At 60.2% G+C, this 25,912-nt stretch overlaps 1 protein-coding gene across 6 annotated transcripts; it reads left to right on the top strand.

Annotated features, from left to right (window-relative positions):
- The first annotated feature begins 3,828 nt into the window (after positions 1 to 3,828).
- Positions 3,829 to 13,808, top strand: GFI1B (growth factor independent 1B transcriptional repressor). 6 transcript variants are annotated; one of them, XM_045196896.2, is made up of 7 exons: positions 3,829 to 3,959; positions 9,227 to 9,347; positions 9,837 to 9,974; positions 10,384 to 10,655; positions 11,199 to 11,300; positions 12,334 to 12,499; positions 13,009 to 13,808. In XM_045196896.2, exons 2-7 carry the CDS (start codon positions 9,248 to 9,250, stop codon positions 13,185 to 13,187), a joined length of 957 nt encoding a protein of 318 aa, XP_045052831.2. In that variant the 5' UTR covers positions 3,829 to 3,959; positions 9,227 to 9,247; the 3' UTR covers positions 13,188 to 13,808. The 6 variants fall into 6 exon arrangements, with proteins under 6 accessions (XP_045052831.2, XP_045052830.2, XP_024418328.2 ...); XM_045196895.2 differs by having other exon boundaries at positions 12,235 to 12,499; XM_024562560.3 differs by having other exon boundaries at positions 11,199 to 11,336.
- Positions 13,809 to 25,912: the final 12,104 nt, after the last annotated feature.

The following is a 25,912-nucleotide window of genomic DNA, read 5'->3' as shown; positions in this document are numbered from 1 at the left end:
CTCTCTGGGAGCCCTGCACCCCCATGCTCAGCCCCAATGCAAGACCTGCCTGGTCCATCCTTGCATTCCCGGGGCAGGCGGGCTTAGCTTGTGTTTGTTGCTTTCCTCACTCTGTAGCCATTGTCAGCCAAGGCCACAGAGACACCCAAGGTCACGCAGTTAATGCTGGTTGATTCTGGACCCTGCTGCCCACCCAGCCCAGCACACGTGCCCCATCATTGCCCATGAAGCTGCTGGAACACTCCTGTATGTGCCTGAGATGTGTCCTCAGAGGGCAGGTCTCCACACCCTGCCCACTGCCAGCCCATGGGGGCAGTGGGTCCCATTTATTCAGCCTGAGCAAGGTTCCAATAGGCCAGCCTTACACGGGCCAGTCAGTGCCAGTGCCTGGGCCCTGCTGAGAGAGGACTGACTCGACGTTCCTGCCCTGGGAGAGCTGCTGGTCTCGCTGAGAAGCAGCCGAGTGTCCATGACGGGCACAGCAAGACTGGAATCCAAGGGTTGTCTCGGGGGAGGCAAGTCCTTTAGACCACAGGTGACCCCAGGGATGCCGGGAGTCCGGGTAGGTCCCTGGAGCAGCTTCCTGAGAGTTGGATTGGTCTGTGAGGGAGGAGACTGAAGAGAAAGAACATTCTGGACAGGGGGAACAAAAGAACACAAAAGGCAGGAGCTGGGATTTGGCCCCCAGCCAGAACACAGCATCTTCAGGGGACAGACAGTAAGACAGACAGAAGGTGGGAGGCTGGAGCTAGGGCCCCAGACACCCTTCCGGCCTTATTCTGTGGGTGACAACTGCTCTTTCCTCCGGAACTCATCCCTTTCTCCCCTCTTAGTCCCTTAGTGTGGTTTTGGCAGGTGGGTCAGCCAGCCCTGACCAGTGAGAGACCCGAACCCCATGGGAAGACCCAGGAGCTAGGCCATGCAGGCGGAGGGGACAACACATACCAATGTCCTGAGTCAGAAGTGAATGCAACCCAGGACAAAGCATGCAGACCCCATCCTTTGTCTGGACCCAGCCACACCCATTGCGAAACCTGTCGGGGGTGGGAACTAACTGCGCTGTCATTATCGGACTGGTTCAATCAGGCTTCTGCGACCTGCCGGCCTCTGGAGAAGGACTGTCCCTGGAAGAGCTCTGACACTGGAAGGCACCAAGTGCAAATCTCTGAAGCAGAGATTTCGGTCCTGTCAGGAAAAGGGAGGTCACCAGGGCACCATCTCCCTTACCCCACTCCTTGTTCTTTTCTGGGCTCCTCTCTCCAGTGTCCCCTCCTTCCCTCTCCTTCCCTGAGTCTCCACCTGCCACCCAGACTGAACTTGGCTGCCTCCAGCTCTCCGCACCTGGCGTTCATCTTTTTAGGCTTTCTTCCCTGCTTTCCTTGTCCCGACGACCTCAGCCTGGCATCGACATAGATGCCACTTCCTTCGTCAGTGCTGCCTATACCCCTCGCTCCTTTGCATATTGTGTTTACACCACAGCAGTCCCACCCCGAATAGTACCTTTCGGGGCACTCTGTCCCACCTGCAGACCAGGAAGCAGCTCATCTGGCTGTTGTTTGAAGGTCCGGCACCTGGTATCTAGCAGGCACTCAATAAACACATATTAGCTGGGGGAGCCTCATGGACTGAATGTCTGTGCCTCCCCCCATTCCTATGTTGAAGCCCTACCCTCAGTTTGATGGCATTTGGAGTCAGGGCCTCGAGGTCATTAGGTTTAGCTGAGCTCATGAGGGTGGGGCCCCCACGGTGGGATTAGTGCCCTTATCAGAAGAGAAAGAGAGGCAGCAGCTAGCTCTCTCTGCCATAGGAGCGAGGACTTAGCAAGAAGGCTGCTGTCTGGGAGACAGGAAGCTTGTCCTCACCAGAAATCGAATCTGCTGGCACCTTGATCTTGGACTTCCCAGGCTCTGGGAGAATAAGTGTTTATGTCGCCCAGACTATGGGATTTTGTTGTGGCTGCCAGAGGTAAGACAGGGTGGCTGTGGGGGCTGGTGCAGGGAGGGAGGAGGAACCTGGTATATGCAAGGTGCCAACAGTGAATGAATGAATGAATGAACAGGCACACGGCTGCTGAACAGATGAGCCCGTGGGGCAGACTCAATCACTGCATCTCACTAGGTGGACTGTGTACCTGGCGGTGGTGTGGACCCAGTAGGCAGCCCTAGAGGGGCTGGAGGCCTGGACACTTCTCCAGCGATGGCCTGTCTTTGCCTCCAGGCTGGGGTCCTGGCCTAGGGAGGGGACCCCTGAGTTGGTTTCTCAAGGAGGAAGAACCACTGAACTGTTCACACCCTGGGTCACAGCTTCACACTGGAAAATACCCCAAAACTAAATGTCCCGATTAGACGAAACTGAATGCCCCACCTGGAGAAAGCGATGGGTAAAGTAAGCCAGGAGCCCATTAAATACATTCATAAAGCCCCAGGAGAGTTTAGGGGGCACTTAAATAAAACAACGCTCACGGAGAGAGAAAGCCCAAGCAGCTCACGGCGGTGAGAGGCGGACGCATGTGCGTGGTTCGGCAAGAACGTGAGCAAGCAGACCAGTCCCGGTCGAGTGGAGGGAGAATCTTTCCCCCCAGGGTCCTTGAATTATTTTGTGAGTTTTCTGCAACATTTCAAATGGTTTTAGTTGACTGTTGGGAACATGAGACATTCAAAGAATAGTCCAGGTGTTTGCACTGGAAACAACTCTCCAGCAAGAAGAGAGACCCAGGGCTGGGGTGACGGTCCCCGTGAGCCCCGCACGACATCACATGGGCTGGGTGACGTCTAGGCCAGCGCAGACCTCGCCCAAAACCCCCTCTGTCCCAGTCGGACCTTGGACTTGCAGTTCCAGTCGGGGCTTCCTGTCCCCAAACTTGTTTTCTTTAGGAGGGAAACGTGATCTCCCTCTCAGCACAGGGCTGGAAGGGCATGCAAATCAGCCTGACAGTGCCCGTTTTGTGCGCTCCTGTCTTATGCAAAACCTCCTCCTGAAATACATTACTTATCCCGCAAACCGCTGGGGGGCCGAGGAGGAGAAAGTGGGGGGGGGGCGGTTAGGGAATGGGGCTCAGTGCCCACGTGGGATAAAATGTCTGACACTGGCCACCCGTGCTTTCTGCCTGGTGACCGGGGGACAGGCTGGAGGCCCCCCGCGGGCCTCCCCAGTCTCCTCCTCAGCCACCAGATGGCGGCACACGCAGGCCCTGGAACCCCAGCAAGGGCCTGCTGAGCTCCCTACCACACCTGACTGTTCCTTCACGCCTTCCAGGGTCACGTCTAGGGAGGCGTGAGATTGACTTTTGTTCTCAAAGGTGACCTCTGCAAGGACAGAAGGGTGTCTCTAAGATGGTCTGCAGCCACTCAGTAGCCAAGGGCTTTGTAGCAGAGTGCCTCCGGGCTGACAGGTGCTGAACTGGTGGGAGAAGAGAAGGAGCAGGGAGGAAGGAGGGAGGGAGGGAGGAAAGAAGGAAAGAAAGAAGGAAGGAAGGAAGGAAGGAAAGAGGGAGGGAGGGAGGGAGGGAGGGAGGAAAGAAAAAGAAGGAAAGGAAAGAAGGAAAAAAGAAAACCTTAAAGAAAGAAGCTCATGACACAAAATCTGTAAATGTTTCAATTCAACTTTAATCTTTAAAGTGTAGTTACAGCCATCACTGACTTTGCCTCCGATGTTATTCAGACTTTCCCGGAGAGTGAGTGCCCCTGCGGAGCCGGAGGGAGCCGGGGTTAGGAGTGAGTGGGGAGCCCAGTCTGGGAGGCTTCGATAAGCAAATACAGCCCCGCTCACTCGCTATTGGCTGCCCCCACACCGCCAGATTTTGACAAATAATCAGATTGAAAATCAGGGAGGGGAACAGAAGGGGGGGGACCAGTGAGAGAGAGAGAAGAAAAAAAAGGAGAAGTATCTGTTTGTGCAGAGAGTCACAAAGCTGACGAGTGGAGCAGCGAGCTTCCCGCCGCAGCACCCGGACAGGACAGGTGAGTGCTGAGCAATGCGTCCCTGCCTCCTCTTTTCCGTTCGCCGGTCTGGTTTCCAGGCGGGTTCCCTGGTCCCTGCGGTCGCTCTAGGCAGAGTGAGGTGGGCTGCAAATCGCTCCAGTGGGACCTGGCTTTCTGCCCCCGAGCCCCGGGAGAGGTGGTGGTGAGGAGCTGCTGTGAACAGGCGTGGGAATGCCACCACCTTTTCCAAAACTCAGTCTTAGCTGGCAGGTATCACCTGCCTGCACGATGTCATACCCACACCCCGGCTGCCCCAAGGGCCGGGCAGGGCACAGTGTGGTGTGGCATGACACAGACTGAGGGCCTGAGTTGGGGTCCCCGTCGGCACAAACCGTCCAGTTCCCTGGATACTGTGAGCCCTTCTCCGTCTATAAGCCAGCCTGAGATTGAGAGACTGCCTAAGGGAGTCCCACAGTCCCTGAGTTCCCCGACGCTGAGAGTGGGGTGCCCTCCCACGTGAGCCTGCTGAGGGGACAGGGGCAGCTGCCTCTGCGCCTCTCCCCACAGCCTCCAGGAGCAGTCAGACTGTAGATGGGGAACTGATGTCACAGCTTCTTCTACCTTTTTGGGGAGAAAAAACTAGGTTGGAGTCTCTGCAGCAGGGGCGAGGTGCTTGCTCTGACAACATGGGCTTGCTGGGGGCACAAGGGGCAGTGCACAGGGTCGCGGTGGGCAGGTGGCTGTGCACTTTTTTCCGGGGAACAGCCCATGGCTTCCGTGAGATCTGGGGGTGCAGGGTTAATTGGCAGTCCCTGGACGTGGAGCTGGCAGAGGCTGGCTGAGCTCACCCGTGCTCCTGGGCTCCTGGCGTGCCACCCAGCAGGCTGTGGGAAGAGGTCTTCAGTCTCAGGGAAGAGGGGGGTCCCTTGTCCTCAGAGCTGGCACCCAGGGACTCTGCGGATGAGGAGACGAGGGAGGTCCCTTCCAAGTCTGGCTTATGCTGGTCTCCCCACAGAAAGTTCTTGTAGAGCACCAGCCAGCTACTGGAGTTAGACGTGACGGATGGAGCCGTTCAAAAGTGGGGCAGACCTGTTCCTGGGGGCTCTTAGGGCGGTGGGGTGGTCATGGGGGCTGCTGAGTGGAGAACACGAGGACTCCCTAAAGCTCTGGGGCCAGATGACCAGGACCGTAGCCCGATCAGATGGGACATGTCCCTGGGACCCAACCTCTCCCCGCTTTCCAGAAACAGCGAAGCCTCACCGCTCTCATCCTCAATCTGGAGGCAGGCGTTCGGCCATTTGTCTCCAGGAGTTCACACCTGCGGGAGCTGCTCCAGTCCCCAACTCAGAAATGCTCAGGACATTCACTCACTCTTGTTTTTATTGAGATAAAATATACCTAACCTGCAACTGACTGTTTGAAGCGGGCAGTTCAGTGGCCTCCGCATGGTGGCCCAGCCATCGCCGCCACCTGTGCACACAACTGTTTCCATCTTGCGAGACTGAAAGTCTGTTCGTTAAACAGTAACTCCCCGCTCCCCTCCCCCCGCCCTGGCGACCACCGGTCTTCTGGTCTCTGTGAATTTGCCTACTGAAGACACTGCGTATGAGTAGACGCGCAGTCTTTGTGCCTCTGTGACCGGCTTGTTTCACCCGGCAGAACGTGCTCCAGTTTCGTCCGCGTTGTAGCAGGTGTCAGGGCTTCCTTCCTTTCCAAGGCTGAGTAATGTTTAACTGTATGGACACTTGGGTGGCTCCCACCTTTTGGTTACTGTGAGCAGTGCTGCTGTGAACTGGGGTATACAGCTAGCTGTTCCAGTCCCTGCTTTCAGTTCCTTTGGGGGTACGCCCAGAAATTGATTCACTCACTTAAAAAAAAGGATTTTATTTACTTACTTTTAGACAGAGGTGAAGGGAGGGAGAAAGAGAGGCAGAGAAACATCAGTGTGTGAGAGATACATTGATCTGTCACCTCTCACACGCCCCTAACTAGGGACCTGACGTGTAACCCAGGCACGTGCCCTGACCGGGAATCGAACTGGGCAACCTTTCAGTTCACAGGCGGGCACTCAGTCCACTGAGCCACACCAGCCAGGGCTGCTTCACTCACTTTTGATGTTGTGTTCTCTGAACGTAGGAAGAAACATTTGAGAACACCTTCCAAATTTCAAATAAAAATAATACCTCCTCCCCTAACAGTCACCTGGGCCCACTTCCCCCTCCTTCTACCTGGAAAGGGCTTTTGTTTGTTTGTGTTTCCCCCTAAGTCACGCCTTCAAGCACAAGGAAGTCCAAAGGCTCCTCTACAGCCAGCTCTGAGAAACGGAGTTCTTGCCCAACCCTCCCAAAAGGGGAACCCGAGGGATGCGTTTCTCAGACAAGGTGGGTCAGCGCTGCACTGCCGGGCAACGGACAGTGCGTGGGATTTGAGAGCAAGAGGGAAGTGGAGAAATCTTAGTCCAACCGTCCCTACGAGAGACAGGAAAACCAAGCCTCAGGTTAGCGGCTGATGTGGTCCAGCACGAGGTCACACAATCAGACTCGGGAATCCCAGGCCTGCTGCTCCAGCTCCACCTGGAAGTCGGGGTGCAGGATCCCCCACCCCCCACAGCGCCGGCTCCAGAAGCTTCGGCTGAGATTCTGACTCAGGGTCGAGACCCTCTATCAGGATTGGGGGTTTTTAAAGAGATGTTAACAGTGAGTCTCTTTCCGGAGTCCGATACCATCGAGGTCTTTGTTTTATGAAGAAATCTTAGCCGTCTTTCACAATCTCTGCTCTCACCTCTTTCTCAGAACGGGTTCCTATGAATCAAAACGGCGTAGTTGTAGTTGTTAATTAACTACCATATAGGTGATTGGTTCCTGTTTTTTTTTTAATTCAGGTAACAGGGGTCAAAAGGAAGTTCTCTGGGTGCAGCGGGCCGCAGGGCGAGCTCCTGAGCCGGAGAGAGTGTCGTTGTTTGGCCATCCTGGGCCCCCTCAGGCCTGGGGCCCGAGGGAAGACCAGAGCTTCCCACAGGAAATCTGCTCTCTCACCTGCCTCTCGCCAAAACTCTGTAGGGCCTGACATGGGGCTTCTGGGCTCTGGAAAAGATGCAAAGATTGGGGAATTTGATCGTTCCTGCCTCTAGCCCCAGCCTCCAGCCTCCAGCCTCAGCCTCCGCCCGCTGGCTCCACGGGGGCTGGATGCACAACGTATGCAACGCACTGAGAGCTGGGCCAGAGGTCACGTGCTGGCAGGCCGGGCACACTGCTCCGCTCTCAGCCTCAGTTTACCCCTGGGACCTGGGAAGACAATCCCTGCTCCCCTCACCCTGTGGGCGTCGCATTTGGTGACACAACGCACATCCAGGGAGCTTTAAACGCTGTCTCGTTTTCCTGCTGGCCTGGGGCTGGGGGACCGTGTCCTGCCCGCTCTACTTCGCTCTGCCCCGGCACCGGCTCAGCCTCGGCTTCCCTCTGTGAAATGGGGCAATAGCAACTCGGCTCACGGGTCAGGGTTAACAGAGCTGAGACGAAGCAGGTTGTGGCTGTGAGGAATTCCAGAGTTCAAGCGCAGTGGCTTTAATGCCTGCCTCCGGCTCTAGGGGGTTTACTAAAGAAACACCATGTAAAAGAATCTTTTGCAAGAGAGATTGACCGTGGCCTTGGGAGGCTCCCCCAGGGCGTAGGGGTCTCCTCTCAAACTACCCAGGGTCTGCTTCAGTGCATACCCTCCCGCAGCCAAGAACTAGAAGGGGGAAGGAAGGGGGCTGTGGGAAGCCCTGGGGGGTGCAGGGGAGGAGGCAGGAAGAGACTGTCCCCAGGAGATAAGGCCACCAGGGCTGCGGGGCCAGCCTGGGTAGCCCTGTGAGGTCAAAATCTGACAGCTGCCTTCAAGTCCCACCCCTTCACTTCAGAGCCCATGGCAGAGGGGCCTGGAGTGGGGCCCTGCTCCCCCTGGGTTGGACCCCACCCTCTGAAGGTGCCTGCTGAGGGTCAGCACTGGGCATGGGACGAGGTGAGGCGGGACAGCCCACAGCCATGCTGCCCTCGCCCGGTCCTCCCTGCAGCCCAGGCACCATGCCTGGCACATCCCACACTTGTCTGTGATAAACAAGGGTCCTTTCTTGCCCTGGTGATCCCAGGAAGCTTGGCTGTGATCCCATTTAGCAGATCTGCACACTGAGGCATACAGCAAGGAGGGCCCAGCCTGGTCTGGCCCCAGGTGGGCCTGGGGGGGCCGCATCCCACACTCCTGAGATCCCCGGGGGCTCTGGGCACAGCTGGGGGCCTTCTTCTGCCTGGTTAGGGCCATCCCCGGGGTGACTCCCCAGGACTGCTCTGAAGGCAGAGCCCCAGGCTTCCCTCTCTAATCTCCCTCCCCCAGAGAGCGGCCCGCCGTGGGGGCCTTATCAACCGCCCTGGCCGCCGCTCAGACAGCGTCACCCCTTTCCCGCGCTTGGCCCTATCTGCCCTGCAGCCCCAGGGCGGGGGGGCTCCTCCTTGAGACATGGGTGCATCTCACAGAAAAGGGAACAGGCCCAGAGAGGTCAAGTGTCCGTCCCAAACTGCACAGCAGGTGAGCTGGGATTCTAACCCAGGAGCCTCTGACTCCACACCCTGAGTGGAGAACGCCCCTCTCTGAGACCCCTGCAGGCCAGGCCAACCAGGATGCCATGCAGCTCCCTGGATGTGAGCCCACAGGGTGTCATCTGTGCAGCCCCCCCTTCCTCTGCTGCTCCCGGGGCAGCTCAGGCACGCGGGCGGCGGTTGGTCCTGGTTCTTTCTAGAGGTCGGCACATTCACCCAGGAGTAGTGAGGAGGTTGGGGTTTACAGTTGCCATGTGCAGGTGCCACAAACTGGTGGCTTAAGACAACAGGAGTGTATTCTCTCAGGGTCTGAAGTCTGTGAGACCAAAGTCAAGGTGGCGGCAAGGCTGGGCCTCCGCGGGTTCTCAGGGAGCGTGCTTCACGCCTCTCTTCTGCCCCTGGCGGCCACAGCCATCCTGGGCATCCGTGGGCTTGTAGTGGCGCCGACCCAATCTCTGCCCCCACCCCCCAGGGGCATTCTCCCATGTGTATCCGTCTGCGTGCCCAAGTCCCCTACTTCTTACAAGAGTACTGGACTTTGGGTCCACCCCAATCCAGCGTGACCTCACCTGAACTTGATCCCACCTGCAAAGACCCTATTTCTGAATAAGGTCGCAGTCACAGGTTTCGGGGGGACACTGGCCAACCCAGGACAGTGGGTTCTGAGTTCAGGAGGGGGCTCTACCATATGGCACAGTACTGTCCCCCTAAGCATCCTCCTCTCTCCCCATGCAGGTGAGGGGGCGCGCGTGGACAATGCCACGCTCCTTCCTGGTGAAGAGCAAGAAGGCTCACACATACCACCAGCCCCGCGTCCAGGACGATGAACCAGTCTGGCCTCCTGCTCTGAGCCTGGGTAAGTGGGAGCGCAGCCTGGCCCCCGCTGCACCCCACCCCTGGCCCCTGCCCCTTGTGATGGGGCTACAGCAGCTCCTTGCCCCCACTTCCAGGCCTGGGAGCAGGAGAAGCTCAGTCCGTGTCGGGCGAATGAATGAATGAATGAATGCATATCCCGATCTCTCTGAGCCCTGGCGGCAATGAGAGCTCAGGGTGCAGCTGGTCCTCAGTGGCTGCAGACGAGGACGCCTGGGTCCTAAATGGGGTCTGATCTAGGGCTGAGGCCGGGTGCTCCGAAAAACAGATACTGGTCCAAGAGTTCTCCAGGGGGTCTCCTCTTGGTCGCTAACTGGCTCCCCCCATGTGAGCAGAGCCCCTGAGTATGAGCAGCCAGAGGCAGCAGTTAGCCGGCCTCTCTCCGGGTCCCCCTCCTCCCAGGGAGGGGTCCTGCCCCTGGCTCCCTCCCAGGGCTGCAGTCGATGGCACTGATGGTTTTGTCTCCCCACAGTGACCAGGGACCAGGTCCCAAACAACCACCCTGTCCTCAGCTCCCTGTTTCCGAACCCATGCCTGGACTGGACCGACCTCAAACAGGAGCCAGAGCTGGAGCTGGACCAGAGCTTGACCAGGATGGTCTCAGCACCAGGTACCTGGCCCGACCCCCCAGCCACTCCAGGGAGGGCAGGGGAGGGGCGGGGCTCCTGAGAGCAGGGGAGCTTGGAGTCGTGGAGTCAGGAAGGGCCAACAAGGTCACTTGGACCCTGGGCTCCCAGGCTTCTGCTTGGACCCCTCCTGGGCGGGAGCTCATTCCTGGATGAGGAGCCCAGCGTGGGGGTCAGAGGGAGCAGCTGGGCAGGCTGATGAAATGGCACGGGGTGGGGGGTACTCCAGGGGGGCACTCCGGTCTGGGGTTGCTGAGGAGGCAGGGCGAGTGTCTGGGACTCACACACGGAACAAGCCCCGGCACATGGAGGGGAGTGGGGGGGGTGGGGGGTGGGAGGGGGCGCTCTATATTTAAGTGAATCACCACCAGGCACGTGTGTCCCTCTCCACAGAGGGTCCTGCTGTGATGCCCCAGCCCCAGGATGGGGACTCGCCCCCCTCCGACTCACCCCCGTTCTACAAGCCCAGTTTCTCCTGGGATGCCCTGGCCTCGTCCTACAGCCACAGTTACCGGCAGGCCCCCTCCACCATGCAGTCCGCCTTCCTGGAGCGCTCCGTCAGCCTGTACGGCAGCCCCCTGGTGCCCAGCACCGAGCCGCCCTTGGACTTCAGCCTCCGCTACTCCCCAGGCCTGGACACATACCACTGTGTCAAATGCAACAAGGTGAGCGGTGGCGGGTGGGCTCATGGGCCCGCGGGCCCACTCTGCCTCCGCCCCCAGCACGCTGGCACAGTCCGGCTTCAGAGCTGGGCATTCCAGGGCAGCTTGGGTCCCCAGGGGGACTGAGGACCCACAACGATGTCCTCCAGCCCTGGCTGGGTGCCCAGCCCTGTGCTAAGCACCTGACACACATGAGCCCCGGGAGGTGGACGAAGGGCTGAGGTTCAGAAAAGCTGAGTCACTTGACCAAGAGCACGTAGCAAGCAGACCTCAGAACGAGGTTCAAAGCTGGCTCCGGCCGACTTTGGTTCTTAGCCACCAGGCCTCCAGAGAGGACTAGGAGGGGCTTCCAGGTTCCCTGGCCCCCGTTCTACACACAGGAAACCCAGCCACAAGGGGAAAGGGACCGTCCCAGGACACGCAGCACAGGCCGGCAGAATCAGGGATCCAGGGCTCCTTCTGCAGGCCGCCCATCGCGGCTGGAGTGGGGTGCTGGCGGAGGTGGGGGCACGGCCCCCTGGCCTCATGTGCTGTCCCCGCCCCCAGGTCTTCTCCACACCACACGGGCTCGAGGTGCACGTCCGTCGATCCCACAGCGGGACCCGGCCCTTCGCTTGTGACATCTGCGGCAAAACCTTCGGCCATGCGGTGAGCCTGGAGCAGCACACACACGTCCACTCCCAGGTGGGCAGCTGGCCAAGCCCAGCACCCCCCTTCCCCTCCCGCACAGTGCTGCTCCCAGGAAGCCCAGGGGGCCGCAGACTGGGGGTCTCTCACTACCTGCTTCCCTCATCTAAGTCTCCAACACCCACTGTTGACACCCTTCACTCCCTGATGGGCCAGCCCGGAAGAACCTCTTGGCCCAGGTGGGTTTCCAGGTCAGCCCGATGTCTGTGAGGCTCTGGAAGGGTCCTGTCCCTTGGGGGTCAGGGCAGGTGTCCTCACCTTGGCATCCTGGAGTCAGGCTGGACTGTACTTTCGCCCCACGCAGCCCTACCTGAGGCAGGAACCCCTTCTTTAGCAATCCGTTCTGGAAAAGCACCTGCCGCTGACCTGAGTGCTAACACCTGAGTCAATATAAAAGTGTCAGGCGGGAGAAGCGGGAAAGGACCGCGAGCATTTGCATTCGTGAGCACCTCAACCCTCCCAACGACCCTTCGAGGTCATTACCGCTACCATGCCAATGTACAGATGAGGAAACTGAGTCGCAGGGAGGCTGAACAGCCTGCTACGGCCACAGGCCTAGTAAGGAGCAGAAGCCAGACTCAGGCCTCAACAATTCAGACCCTTACCCGACCCATCGTGCAGCCCGTGACCGTCCCCATCTCAGGGAACTCACTCTGGGTTCAGGGATGTGAAGTGTGAATCCCTGAAAATAAACTCCCAGATCAGTCGGTCCACCAGTCAGTCAACAAACATATATTTTGTTGGGCATACTGTGGAAGTTACCAGGAAAAATACCGCAGGAGGCTCAGGCCCCAAGCCTCAGCCTCTCCTGGGGGGGGAAGGAATGGGAGACCCTGGGTCCTGCTCTGCCGGGTCTGTCCTCGAGGCCACCCCAACAGAGTGTCCTGTTCCTCAGGGGATTCCGGCCAGGTCCAGTCCTGCGCCCAGCCTGGCAGTCCTGGGTCGTGAGGCCCCGCCTGCGCCTGACCCCCCAGGGCCTCGTTTCCTCCGGCAGGAGCGAAGCTTCGAGTGCCGGATGTGTGGCAAAGCCTTCAAGCGCTCGTCCACCCTGTCCACCCACCTGCTCATCCACTCGGACACACGGCCCTACCCCTGCCAGTTCTGCGGCAAGCGCTTCCACCAGAAGTCGGACATGAAGAAGCACACCTACATTCACACCGGTAAGGCCGCCGGCCCTGCGCTGCACCCCGCCCAGCCCGTGTCGCAGGCTGGCAGAGCCCCCGTGCAACCCCACCCCTCACTGTCAGCAGGACCCGGCTTTAGGGCAGTGGGGCCAAGTTACATGGGGGGCTCCCCTCCACCAGGAGGGCTGGATACAATGTGTTACTTAAGCTCACCTGATACATAGAGGAATCACCGGCAGGACACGGCAGTGCAGGTCTCCAGTAGAAGTGAGGCTGGCAGGTGAATTTTTCACTCATTCCTTCCTCTGTTCATTCCCCGGCTGCTACCTGAGAGCCTGTTTTGTGCCAGGAGCTGTGCTAGGCTGACAACCCAGATGGACCCAGTCCCTGCCCCACATGGGGCCCAAACCAGGGGAGGAGTGGGTGTCAGAGTCAATGTGGATTGATAGTGGGATAAAGCAAGAACATTTTGGAGAACCTAAGTAGGGTGTCGGGGCAGCAGGCCTGGTGGGCATGGCCTTAACCCAGGCTCTACTGCCCCACAGGTGAGAAGCCACACAAGTGCCAGGTGTGCGGGAAGGCCTTCAGCCAGAGCTCCAACCTCATCACCCACAGCCGGAAGCACACAGGCTTCAAGCCCTTCAGCTGCGAGCTCTGCACCAAGGGCTTCCAGCGCAAGGTGGACCTTCGGCGGCACCGCGAGAGTCAGCACAACCTCAAGTGAGGCGGTGCCCACGCCCGGCCCTGGCCCGCCCAGCCTGAGGTCCGGAAGGCGGGAGGGAGGCCAGCCTCACGCACCCAGATCCCCAGTCTCCTGGAGGCAGCACTTGATGGGAGTCTTCCAGCTTGTTTTGAGACTCACGAAATTGCTGTGTGACTTTGGACAAATTGCTCTCCCTCTCTGGAGCAATAGTTCTCCTGCCATGCATTGTGGGAGCTGAGCTGAAGGTGTAAAAACTTGGGTGCCTTCCACAGGGCAGAGGCAGGAAGGCCAGAGTAGCCCCACGTGGGCAGTGATGCCACGGACAGACCAGAGCTGAGACCCCCAGAGAAGCTGGGACCCCCTGGTACCTTCTGCCTACCATGCTGGCATCTGGTCCCCTGGCTTTAGGGGGCCTCTTTCCGGCTGCTGAATGATCAGATCAGAGCAGCGTCCTGCCCCAGGGTGGGTGCCAAGCACCCCTCTGCTTCAGCCAAACCTGCTGCCTGCCCCCCACTTCCGACTGGCACTCGGCTGGTCCTGGGGCAAGAGACCAGTCCTGCCATCAGACCCCAGGGCTGCAGAAGCCAGCAGTTACCAATGTCAGATGTCTCTCCCCCTCGACTGCTGTAGATGGAAATAAAGACACAGATTTATTTACATTGGACCAGTGTTTATTAAGCGCTGACTGGGTGCAAGCCAGCATACAAGGCTTCAGGGAGGAGCGGTGGGGAGCTTTGAAGAGCAGAGACAGCCACGCGGTCTCCTAAGACAGGCGGGGAGAGGATCACCCAGACCAAATGGATTGGGACTGGACCACTGGACACGGCAAGGCAAGACCCCCCACCAGGCAGGGCCGGTCAGTGCAGCGGGGGCTGTGCTCGGGGCTCCATGCAACACAAATTCCTTCTCTCACAGTCGTGGAGGTTCAGAAACCCGCCAGGAGTCCCACAGGGCCAAGCTCAAGGTATTAGGGGGCACGTTCCCCCTGGAGGCCCTGGGGACACTGGTTCCTCCTCTGACCTCCATGGCTGCCAATTTCCTCGGCTTGTGGCCACTCCCTCTACCCTCTGAGAGAGGCAAGCTGCCCTGCTTCCCCTCTGTGTCATTCTGCCTTCGCCTTCCTGCCGCCCCCTTGTAAGGGCCCCTGCGATCACATGGGGTCCACCTGGCTAATCCAGGGTAAGCTCCCACACTGGGGTCCTCACACTGTCGCTGTGATAGGCTGAGTGACGGCCCCCAAGACGGCCCCGCATCCTGGCCCCGGGACCTGGCAACATCAGCCCGTATGGCAAAAGGGACTTAGCAGATGTGACTGAGTGAGGCCTGGTGCCCCCTCCCTGGCTGTGTGACTTGGGGTTGAGCTCCTCCTCCACTGAACGGTGGGCGTGACCATCCACCCCGCAGGTCACCCCAGAGGGCTCCTGGGTGTGTACAGCAGTGAGCAGGGACCTGCACAAGGTCTCCTCCGGCCCTGGAGCGCTGAGCCTGGGCTGGCCGTCTCCAGGGTGACTCCCCTTTGCTAGCAGGCGTGTCTCTGGGTTCCAGCTCTCAGCACCAAGCCCAGGCCAGGCCCACCTCCAGGGCCGCTCTAAATGAGTCACTTCCAAGTACCAAGGTGGGCTCAGGGTGTCCACACACTGCCTCCAACCTGTGCAAAGAGGTGTCCCTCTGCCATTTTACAGAGGGGGCAACTGAGGCTCCGAGAGGTCGGCCAACTTGCCCAAGGTCACGCAGCTGGCAAGTGTGGCGCTGGGACCAGGATACCTGATTCCAGGTCTTGGACTTCAGGTCCCCATTCACCTATGTCCCCCAGGACACCTGCAAATGTTTCCTCTGGTCCTCGCCTCTGCTGGGGCTCCAGGGCTCCATGGGGAAGGGGGTCCCGGGCCCTGGGGTCAGCTGGGCAGGACCCCTGGACTATTGCATTCCCGAGGCTCTTCCTGTTTACCTGAGCCAGGATTCCCCTGCACAAACCTGTCCAGAGTGCGGAGGGTGGGTTGGGGGCTCGGGATTTGTGTGGGAAGGCGGTCTGGCCCCCTCAGCAGACCCCCACCAGTTCATGCCCCTCAGGCCTGGCCCTTGAAGTCTGAGGAAGAGGGCCCCCAACAGCCAGCGCCCCAGAGCCAACTCAGCCCTGGAGACCAGCCGCTCCTCTGTCCACAGAGACTGAGAAGCCCAGACAGGGAAAGGGACTTGCCCAAAGCCGCACAGTGGGGCCGGGCCTGGACCTCGGGGTGAGGGGCCTCCTCGCCCTGCACCTTCTAGGTCTGGGGAAGTGTGTGGGGGGGTACTGGATACATACACACACACACACACACACACACATACACTGGGGAGCTGCTTTGCATGTTCCTTGTTTGCTAAACAAAACCACCCCAACAAAACCACCTCAGGATTTCAGCCACTTCTGCGGCAGGGTGGGGCGTGAGCTGCACAATGCGCCTTTCTTCGTCTGCTGAGGTTCAGGGAGAGCAGGATTTATGGTGCGGGGACGGGGTGGGGGCCAGGGGAGGTGGCTCACCACAGCCTCAGAGTGCTGCGGGCTGGACCCCCACCTGCACTTTGCAGAGAAAGGGGCCAGTGTGGGGGCAGGCATGGGGCTCCGTGAAATCTGCTTCTCCCTCTCTTCCCCTGTGCCCCTCCCAACTGAAGGCAGCTGTTGGGGGTGGGGCTGGGGGCTGCTCCCTGCTCTGTTGCCCTGGGGTGTCACCAGAAGGAGGGGCCTCACCTGCCCAGCTGTGGCTCCTGGAGAAAGAGTCCAGACCGGCTCAGGCAGTGGGAGCGGGGCTCTCTGACCAAGGCCTGCCCCTTTCAGGGTCAGGGGACTGCTCATCACACTGGGATGGGGGGGCCGCACCCAGGAGGTGCCGTGGGGTGCCCTTCACTGCTGGGATTGGAGGGGGTTCATCACCCCACTCCCTGCTTCTCATGATACCTCCTTCCTGTCTGAATCCACACTATCAGCATCGCAGTGTGTAAACTGGGGCACAGTGTCCAGCCCCACGAGAGGACGTGGCTTCCCTCTGCCGCACCAGGGCACCAAGGCCCGGCGTGGGGAAGCAGTGACCCAAGTACTGCTGCCTGTTAGCACCAACGCCACGCAGAATCCAGGTTTTCTGACCCCGTGTCTGGCGGCCTTTCCACCAGGGCTCAGAATTGATGGCACAACGCAGGGGACTCTATTTACATAGAGTAGGGTGTGACTGGCAGCCTCCGAAGGGCCCGTGAGACCTCAGGGTGATGCGGGTGACCCAACTCAAGCATCAGTTCACTCAGAACTAAATAATAAAATCAGTGCTTCACCGTTAACACAAACTGGCCACATTCAGGAGCAGAATGCAACATCTGAATGAAGTTTTGGTTCAAATGTTCTGTGAATGGTGGAAGCTTCAGGCTACATCCCCAGGCCCTGTGCTCTGTGCTCTCCTGCGTGGGGGGCATGTGACACCTCCCCAGAGCAGGGCACACCCCAGCAGGGCAGCCAGGTCCCGCCAGCCCCAGGACCAGGGGCCTCGAGTCACAGATTGGGAGGCACCCAGAGAAAGTCTCTGGGTGAGGACGGAAATGTGTCTCCCAGGGTCAGCCCAGGCATTGGTGTGTGGCTGCAGCCCACCCCCATCTGCCCAGAGTGCAGAGTGCTGGTCTAGAAGGAGCGAAGGGCTGGGCGAGGGGCGGAGGCAGGGCCTGCGTGCTGGGACAGTGGGTGGAGCGGAGGACTCAGGGTTCTGGATTATCTGGAAGAATAGGTTCTATTCTGAAAGTTCCCTAGAGGCCAAGCATGGCTCCACCCCACCACCAACTAAAGACTCCAGTCCCAGCCCCTGGCCTTGGCCCAACCTGCACTGCCCTAGATGGGCCCCCTGCTGGCGTGGGAGCAGGCTACTCCAGAGAGAAGGGGCAGGACAAAGAAGGGGTGGTGGCGGTGGTAAGGGTTACAAGAGACATGCCCACCAAATGACAAAGAATCTGGACTGGCCAGAAGCGTATGAAGCTGGAATGACCACATACAGCGGGGCATAGCGGGGCATGGGCTGGCGCAGCAGAAGAGACACAACACCCAGAAGAGTCTCCTGAAGTCACCGGAGCCATTGACTCCTTGGCAGACCAGGGACAGAGCCCAGGAGACCCCAGACCATCCCCAGCAGGGGCTCAGTGTGGCCTGGGAAGTGCAGTGGGCACCGGGCATTGGAGGCCAGTTCAGAGTCACTATCAGGGGTGACTGTACCCCTGATGTCAGCTAGCTCTTCCTGGCTCCCTGCTGAGGCTGGCCAGGGGTGGGGGGACCCCCCCTGCCCCTGTGGAAGGGAGGACACAGAAGAATGTCAAGGCCAAACCCCCCGCCTCCCTGGGACTCTGGACAAGCAGCAACGCCTTTCCTGTTTGTCCCCCAAAAGGCCTTTAGGGAATTCTCGATGCCATTTCTCACCCCCGCGCCTTTGCCCACAGTGTTCCCTCCCCCTAAAATGCCCTCTTCCCTCCCCTGGACCCTTGTATGTAAATTGTCCCCATGTGCTCACCCCACACCCGCCACTCCGTCCCTAGGAATGTGAGGCAAAGAAATAGTCCTGGGCGAGCACGCAGATCCACCCACTACAGGCCTGTCTCCTGAAGCCCATGGGTGCTAGGGGAAAATCGGAACCACCCGAAACGGGCGTGAGGAGACTGGCTGTGTGACCGGGGACGCGGCGGGACAGAGGCCGCAGCGATGGGGAAGGACACGACGTGCTTTCTAAGGGCTGACCTGGAGGGGGCCTGGCGCTGCTTCCCAACAGCGTGTGCTCCCGGGGAAACCACAGCAGGTGTTTGCAGACGCCTGGAGAACCAAACCCGGAGCCAGTCCCCCCCACCGTTGGGGCGGTCGTTTTCGGGGGCTCCGGCGGAGGGCTGGGCTTCAGGCTCTCCACTGCCTCAAAGGAGACTTGAATTTGTGTGCGTGTCTGTCTATCTGTCTGTCTGTCTGTCTGTCTATCTATCACTTTTACTGAAAAAACTGGAGAGGACAGATTTCACAGAGCAACTGCGTCGACACAGGAAGCTGTGCGTGACACCCCGCGTGAGGAGTGGTTTGGAAATCAGTGCCCGCCTGTGATCCCGCTTTCACTTGCTCGCGCGTGGGAGGAAGTTCGCAGGATGAAGGGCGGCCTGTTGACAGCGGCTGAACAACGGGGCTGTGTGTATTTGTTTCTCCTTATTTTTCGGGGTGGATGTTGCATTTTTGTGCAATGGGCGCGCATGATAACATTATCAGTGGCATTAAAAAAAGACTCCCTCGCACGAATACATTTCCCTGCCTCGGCGCCCGCCTCCCGGCCCCTCCCTGCTGGTCCTTCAGGTTTCCGCAGGTGACAAGGCACCCCGAGCTCCATTGGCAGGTGACTTCCTCCTTCACAAGTGCGGGCTGGCTTGTCCCCAACCCTCAAGCCCCTGAAGCACCTCCCGGCAGACTCTGGGTTTAAGCCTTTGCATTCTGACACTTAGCCCAGCACCTAGAAGGTCCCCCAAAAGTCTAAGATGAACATACTACCCTGGCACCTCCTTGGCAGGAAGGGTGGGACCCCAAAGATGGAGCCCCTGGCTTGGGCACAGTGGGGTGGACACTGGACATGAGCCCTTCCCAGACACCCCACTCTCCCTCTGGCCTTGGTGGGCCCGGCTGTGGTTGGGTGCCGGCCGGGAGCCAGGCAGAGCCCAGGCTCAATGGCTAGGGGGAGGGGGGTGCGGGAAGGCAGGAGGAGGGAAATCTGGGGCAGGGGCTGTGCTGAGCAGTGGGGCTCAGGTTTGGTCTGATAAGTTTATCACACGGTGCCGGCCGCCAACCGTCAGCGTGGAGCAGGCCCCAGGCCCCCGGCGGCAGGAGGCTCCCTGCCGATAGCGCCTTCCAAGTATTATCAGGGGCCTGGTGCCCAGCGAGCGGGAGAAGGGGAGCAGGAGAAAGAGACCCTTCCGGCCACTTCACCCCAGCGAACGAGCCAGGGAGGAAGAGGCCTCCTGAAGTTCCTTAAGGGGGGGCCTCACTTCCCAGCCATACCAGCACATGCAGCTGAGAGCGAGCCCCCTGCGGGTGCAGGCTGGAGACCCTGCTTCTCCTGGCCCTGGCCTTCCCGACCATAGAATGGGGCCCATGCATCCCAGCTCCTCTTCAAGGCCAGAAGAAAAAGTCCCCTTTTCTGGAAGCTTCCACCCCCACAATACATGAGGGAAAGCGTGAGGGAGCAAGCGAGAGGACACTTCCCCACCATTCATCCTACGCCAGCCTTTTCGCCGCCTGACCCTGTGGTCTTGGCGTGAGGACTCGCTTCTCGCTTAGGCAGCCCCCTGAATGTCTGGCCTAGCACTTGTCACCATCCCAGGGGGTCACCACAGGGGGAGTCAGGGACAGGATCACCCCTGCCTTTCGAATGAGGAAACTGAGTCTCAGAGTGAGTGTAGACAAGGGGCAGACGGAAAAGGACCCTGGAGGCCAGGAGTGGAACCACAGAGGAAGATGGAGGGGGGCAGCTGCCCCCAGCATGTCATCTGCAAGTGGGTCTCAAAGCATAGCCGCAGGCAGCCTGACCTCCAGGTGGAGACCACCTGTCGGGGGGAACCCCAAGTTCTGGAGCGTTATCTTGAGGGCAGGAGGCATCATGGTAGATGTAAAATTTTCCTTTTTCTAGACTTTTCTTGGGTTTTCCATGATTTTTATAATAGCCGCGTGGAGATTCGCATTTGGTGGGGTGGGGGTAGAGAAAGGGGATTTGTTTGTTTCGAGGTGGAGAGAAGGAGCAAGGGTCCCCAGCGGGCAGGGAATGCTCAGCTGGCCCTGCAGCTCAGGGGCTGTCTGCAGGCACCGCCTCTGCTGCCCAGCGCTAGGCGCAAGCAGAGGCCGAGCCTGCCTGCCCCTGCAGAGTGGACAGCGTGTCCCCCAGGGGCCCTACGACAGGCGGGCTCGGGACCCTACCAGAGGCACAAAGACCACCCTCGTGGGTCGGGAAGCATTCGTGCATCAACTCACACTCTGGGTGAGCAGGCGCAGGGCGCTGGGGAAGCAGAGAAAACGCCCTCCTTCTTGGAGCTCAGCAGGGATGCAGAGGAAAAACAGATGGACCCGGGAGGCACGGGGTGGGGGAGGGATGGTGCGTCCTAATGGGGTTGCCATTCACAGGTGTCCAGGGCGGGCCTTATGGAGGAAAGAGAGAGACGGGGACGGAGCGAGCCTTGGCGGGGGCAGCGGGGACAGGAGGGGGTGACTTTCAGGACCAGCCTCTGGGCCTCAGTGTCTCTGTCTGTAAGGTAACACCTGTGGTCTTTAGAAGCCTCTGGATTAGCCTGCACACTCCAGGGGCCCAAGGGGCCCTTGCGTCAAGGGAATGGAGGGTGGAGTGGGATGGGGGAGAGAGGGGCCTCGCACATGGAGGCCTGCAGCCTCCAGGAGAGACCGCACGTGGAGCATGGAGCTGCAACTCAGGGAGGTAGACAAGTGGCACCCGACACATCGCTGCAACTTAGCAGCACTGCTGGTGACGAACGGACATCTAAGGAAGCACCAGACAACACTGCAAGCACTTTACAGACATGGCCTCTTTGAAGGAGGCGTTAATTGTCCCCATTTTCTTGATGAGAAAACTGAGGCCAGAGAGGTGGCTCCCTGTTGCCCACACCTGGCCACACCTCTTGGCTCTGACCCTCGGCTCTTTCCCCACACCACGCATGAATAAATGGAGTTGTTACTTCCATGGCCAATGGCCGTGACCTTGGACCACAGGCCCAGGGCTGGGTGTCCTGGGCTGTTGTCCTCCCTGCCGTAGCGTGAAGAACAGTACTGAGCCACACTCATGGGCCGTCCTCGCTCGCTGACAGCTGAGGCCACAGACGCCAGGCTGAGGCTCGGAGCTATTTCTGTACAGGGTGACTTGGGACTTCCTCCCGGATCTCTTAAAAATAAAGGGGTTATCATGGCTCAGGCTCCTTCCTCCACACGAGGAACCCTGACATGATTTCTGGGGAAGGCCGGAGCCCCCCGGCCTCGCCGGGCCCAGGGAGGACTTATCTCTGAGCTCAGTGGGCCAGCAGGAAGGCAGCGAGGCGACCGCCGCGGGTGGCTCTTCCTGCCCCAGAAGCCCCTTTTGGGAGCAGCAGGGGATGTGGCCACTGACTCAGGGGCGTCAATCACCCCGGGTCCCCAGGCTGCGGTTGCCCATCGGACTCTGAGGGGAATCAGAAATCAGGGGGCAGAGAGCGTTCTGGGGAAGCTTCCGCCAGCCTCCGCTCCCAGCCCTCTCACTACGCCCCGTGCGACCCTATCTCTGCGTGTGGCCCACCACCATTCAGAGCTGCTGGGACACCCGGCTCCACCAGAGCCCCTGCAGGGGCGGGGGGACAGGGCACCTGAAGGTCAGGCCACTCTGCAGGGGGAGTGAGAGGTGATGCCCCAGGCTGCTGCGGCCACCTCTCCCTGCCAGGGTCCACTTTGCGGCAGAGCGGGGCCGTGGGCAGCCAGCCCAGCCCCTTGGGGGTTTCTTCCCACCTTACACGCCTCAGACATCTGGTTCCATGCAGGGCAACTCCTCTCGGGGTGGCCAAGCATTTGCTGTGTGTCCAGCCTGGGCTGAGCCCTGACGGGGAGGCGGTCAAGACCCAGGAGAGGGACACCTAGGGAACGCTGGGGAGCTGGGGGTCACCAAGCCCAACCCGGGGTCAGGGAAGTTTTCCTGGAGGAAGCAGACATCTGAAAGATGAAAATAATTTCATCCGTCGAAAGTGGAAAGGCGAACCCACACCAAGGAAACAGCAGGTACAAGACCCAAGGTCTGCCCCAGCTCCGCTCTGTCCTGCCAGGAGAGCCGTGGGGGGCAGCCAGCACCGCTCTCAGGGCTGCTGGGGGCCCATGTGTAATGCAGGGTGACCAAGCAGGGTCCACGTTCACCCTAGCTCACTGTTGCCTCTCAGGGTCCCTGCCGTCCAGTCCCTGATGGCTGACAAGATGCCACCTACGGCCAGCCCTCAGGGCAAGGTCCCTGAGCTGAGCGTCTGCAGGGCAGTTTGGCAGAACAACAATCTTAGCTGGAAACCGTCACACTTGGGGTCCCCCCCAGCGCCCCCGTAGCCTCACACTTATCGCTGCACCCCAGCTGCTGTGCCCTGGCCCCTCCAACCACCTCCCGTGGGTGATTCAGCAAATCTTCCCTCCCTGGGGGGAGAAACAAGGGTGAAAAAATCACAATGTCAGATTACAAAGCCCCAACTGTAGGGCAGGCCCCTGGCAGGGAGATAAGGGACCGCTCCCCTCAAAGCCCCTCTGGCAGATAATCCTTCTAAAGCAGCAGGGGGCTGCCGCAGGTGTGGGTACGGAGGCCTCGCCTCCAGGAAGTCCGGCAGGCAGGCAGGCCGTTGGGTGGCCCGGTAGCCGGGCCACCTCAAAGCAAGCCAGGCAAAGAGGAAGCACCCTTGGAGGGCACTGGTGTGGTCACCCTCCCCCGCCAGGGAGGAGAAGGAGAAGGGCGGGGGCCTTCTTAGAAAGTTCACTGGGAGGGCGCCCACGAACGGCCTCCACCTGGTCCCTCTGCAAACTCGGCCTGCAAACTGCACAGGCCCGCCAGCCAGCCAGCCCTCAAGGAGGGAGGAGCCTCCAAAGCCCGCTCAGTCGCCTCGGCCCTGGACCATCTCCGGGTCAGTCCCGACTTCCAGGCCCGGCAGGCTCTGGACTTGGGCAGAGGCTCAGGCTTGAGGCAGCCAGGCTCCCCTGACTGGTGGAGATGGACAGACAGAATGCCAGCTCTGAGGCCTCATGCGGAGCTCTGTCCTACACAAGTGGCTGCCCCACTCTGGACCCTTGTTCGTCTGTAAAGTGAGAGGGACAGCCCACCCCCACCCCCGCGGGGCAGGCTGCAGCCGCCCCAGGTGGTGTCTGGTCTCCGCTTCCAGGGCTTTCGGTCCGAGTCTGGTTGGAAATGGTGGGGGGTGGAGGGGCATGGCTTGGGGACGAGTGTTCACACAGTGCCTGGCACGTGGCACTGTCGGCCACCTTCTCCTCTTACCTGGGGAAGCTTTCTCAGGCCCTGTCTCAGGAGACCGTGGGGAGGGCCAGAGCTAAGGAGGGGAAGAGGCAGCCTGCCCTTGTGATACCGAGGGAGTCCCGCTCCTCCTCAGGGGCCTCAAGATGCAAAGGGAGGTGGCTAGTCCCCACAAGGCCTACGGTCCCTTTACTTGGGAACACTGCAAAATGTCAACTGTTCGCTGGGTCTGCTCGGCCCCAGGGGCTGAGCCGGGGAGACAAGAAGAACCGGAGGGCTTCCTGGCCGCAGCATCCACAGCAGCCGAAAGGGGAAGCAACTCAAGTGTCCATCGATGATGGACGGCAGATAAGCAATGGTGGCCCGTCCACAGGTGGAGCACGCCTCAGCCTTAAGGAAGGAACTCCTGACACCTGCTGCGGCCCGGTGAGCTCCGTGGACCGGCGCCAAGGGGGATGGGCCAGTCACAGAGGGACTGATACGGGGGCAGCCCCGCCCACAGGAGGTCCCCAGAATAGGCAAGTTTGCGGAGACAGAGAGTAGCAGGGTGGTTGCTGGGGGCTGTGGGTGGGGGTGGAAAGTTATTGTTTAAGAGGCAGAGTTCCGGTTCTGCGAGATGCAAAGGGTTTTGGAGACGGCAGGCGGTGGAGGCTGCACAAGGCTGTGGATGTGCTTTCAGTGCCACTGAACTGTGCACTCAGAGTGGTCCAAGTGGCCATTTTATTCTATGTACATTCTAGCACCATAAGTAAAGAGCTGGAGCCCAGCCCCAGACAGCTCATGGTCCAGCGGGAGAGACGGCAGGAAACGGCCCGACAACGGGCGGCCTCCGTGAGGGAGCCTCAGCAGCATGAGAGCACACAGGCTGAGCACCCACCAGGCAGCCGCGTCAGCATCCCCACCCCGCCCCTTTCTTCCAGGCTGGCTTTGCCTGCCTCTGGGTCTCCCCGAATGCTGTCCCCTCTGCCGGAAGGCGGTTCCCTCATTTCTGCACCAGGTGGCTCCTTCTTTATTCTGTTCCCCCCCACATGACCCACGAGGAGGTCCGCCTTGCCCATGTAGGCACCCCCAGCCCCCGTGCTTCCCTGAGACTCGGAGCACAGCTCTCATCAAAGAGCGGTGTGTGCCCTTGTCGGGTCACGCTCCCTGAAGCACCCGGCACAGACAGATGGACGGCAAACAAACTCATGGGCCTGCCCGCTTCCACGCCCAGGGGCTGGTGCGTGGTGAGGACCCAGGGCTGGTGCTGGGGGCACGGGCTTCCTAATCTTCTGCCCAGGACCGTGGACTGCAGTTCAGAACCGAGCCGGTGTGGACTGTGCACCTGTGTGAGAACTGCCTCTCCCGGAGCTGGGGCTCCGCGCTGCACCTGGGGGCCGCACCCACGCTCCAGGGGAGGAAGACCCCTCCTCTATCTGAGCAGTGTGGGGGCTGTCCCCGGGCACCCCCTTGACCCAGTGCTTCCCAGCCAATTCTCAGCATAGAAGGTGGAACGCAGGCGCCCTCTTTGAGTTGCTCCCCCTTTTGGCTGCTGGGCCGGAGCTGGGCTGAACTTGAAGGTGCCTCTTCCCAATGGCTTTCGATCTGGAGGCACATCTGCCCAGGGAATCGGGGCCCATGCTGAGGGGGCTGCGAGGGAGCGAGGGCGCAGAAGGGTGGAAGAGGGGCAGGGCTGGGGCGCCACCCCAGGGTCGAGGAAGGCAGCCCCCCCCCTCTTCACCTCCACCCATCGCCCCTCTCCTCCTCCCCATCTGCCCTCCCTCCTTCCTGGTCATTCATCCTGTGTCTGGGTTTCCTGAGAGCATCTCTGCAGCCGACACCACGGCCGGTCTGTCCAGGCACCTGGGCCTATGACCTCTGGGTCCCAATTCTGGCAGGGGCAGGGAGGGGACAGCGCCGCCCCCCCCAGGGTGGGCATGGCCTTTGGGGCTGCGTGACTAGGGGTGTGGTTCTCGTATGGGTTACTAAAGAGTTAATTCCTTAGCCAACACCCACTAAGTGTCTGTCTGTGAAAAGCGCCAGAAACGGGCCAGAGAGATTCTGCCGTCAACCATCAGGACGGGGGTCCCGGACAGGGGCTTCTTCAAAGTGGGGGGTGGGCCCCTATCAGAGGTTACTCTGAGCTGAAGGGGGGGATGGGGACAATGGCATCAAGGTGGGGGGGGGACTTTAAGGTTAGGAATTTGGGGGCAGGGGAGCAGGCCCCCCAGAATCTATTAAAGGGTTTGGGTACCCCACAGCAGTGGGGAGCCATGTATGTCAGAGGCAGCGCGGGGAGGGGATGCTCTGCATTTGAGGGAAAGAAGAGCCCCCCTTGCTGGAGCAGGGATGGGGGGGCACGGCACTGAGGCAGCCCGGAGCAGGCGGGCAGGTGGCGGGGCACAGGGAGGTGGGGCTGCCGGGGGTCGGGGTGAAATGGTCCAGGACAGGTAATCAGTGGCTGCAGCCCCAGGGGAGGAATGTTCGTGACAAAGTCGGCCTGGGGCCCCTCCCCAACAGGTAGCCCAGGTGGGACCGGACGCACGGCAGTGACTCAGGGCTGCACTGTGTTTGCAGAAGGCTGGAAACAACCTAAGCGTCCCTGCGAGGGGCCGATAAAGGAACTGCAGGCCGGCCACCCGGCGGGGACACTGGGCGTCTGTCTGAAAAAATGAGGAAGCGCGTGTGAGCTGCTGCGGAGGAATTTCCATGATGGCAGGGGCCAGCGAGGAAGGAGGGGAAGGAGGGGACAGCGGAAGGCACCAAGGTGACTTC

Source organism: Desmodus rotundus, chromosome 1 (genome assembly GCF_022682495.2).
Source record: "Desmodus rotundus isolate HL8 chromosome 1, HLdesRot8A.1, whole genome shotgun sequence".
In the NCBI taxonomy this organism is placed as follows: Eukaryota; Metazoa; Chordata; class Mammalia; order Chiroptera; family Phyllostomidae; genus Desmodus; species Desmodus rotundus.
The sequence above is the reverse complement of the archived record's forward strand: the minus strand, read 5'-3'. Positions and strand labels throughout refer to the sequence as shown.

Excerpts from the sequence above, each read along its gene's own strand:
- GFI1B (XM_045196893.2), top strand. The coding sequence starts at position 9,248 with ATGCCACGCTCCTTCCTGGTGAAGAGCAAGAAGGCTCACACATACCAC. Across the intron at positions 11,337-12,234 it reads ACACACACGTCCACTCCCAG|GGGATTCCGGCCAGGTCCAG; the intron begins GTGGGCAGCTGG and ends CCTGTTCCTCAG. Across the intron at positions 12,500-13,008 it reads GCACACCTACATTCACACCG|GTGAGAAGCCACACAAGTGC; the intron begins GTAAGGCCGCCG and ends ACTGCCCCACAG.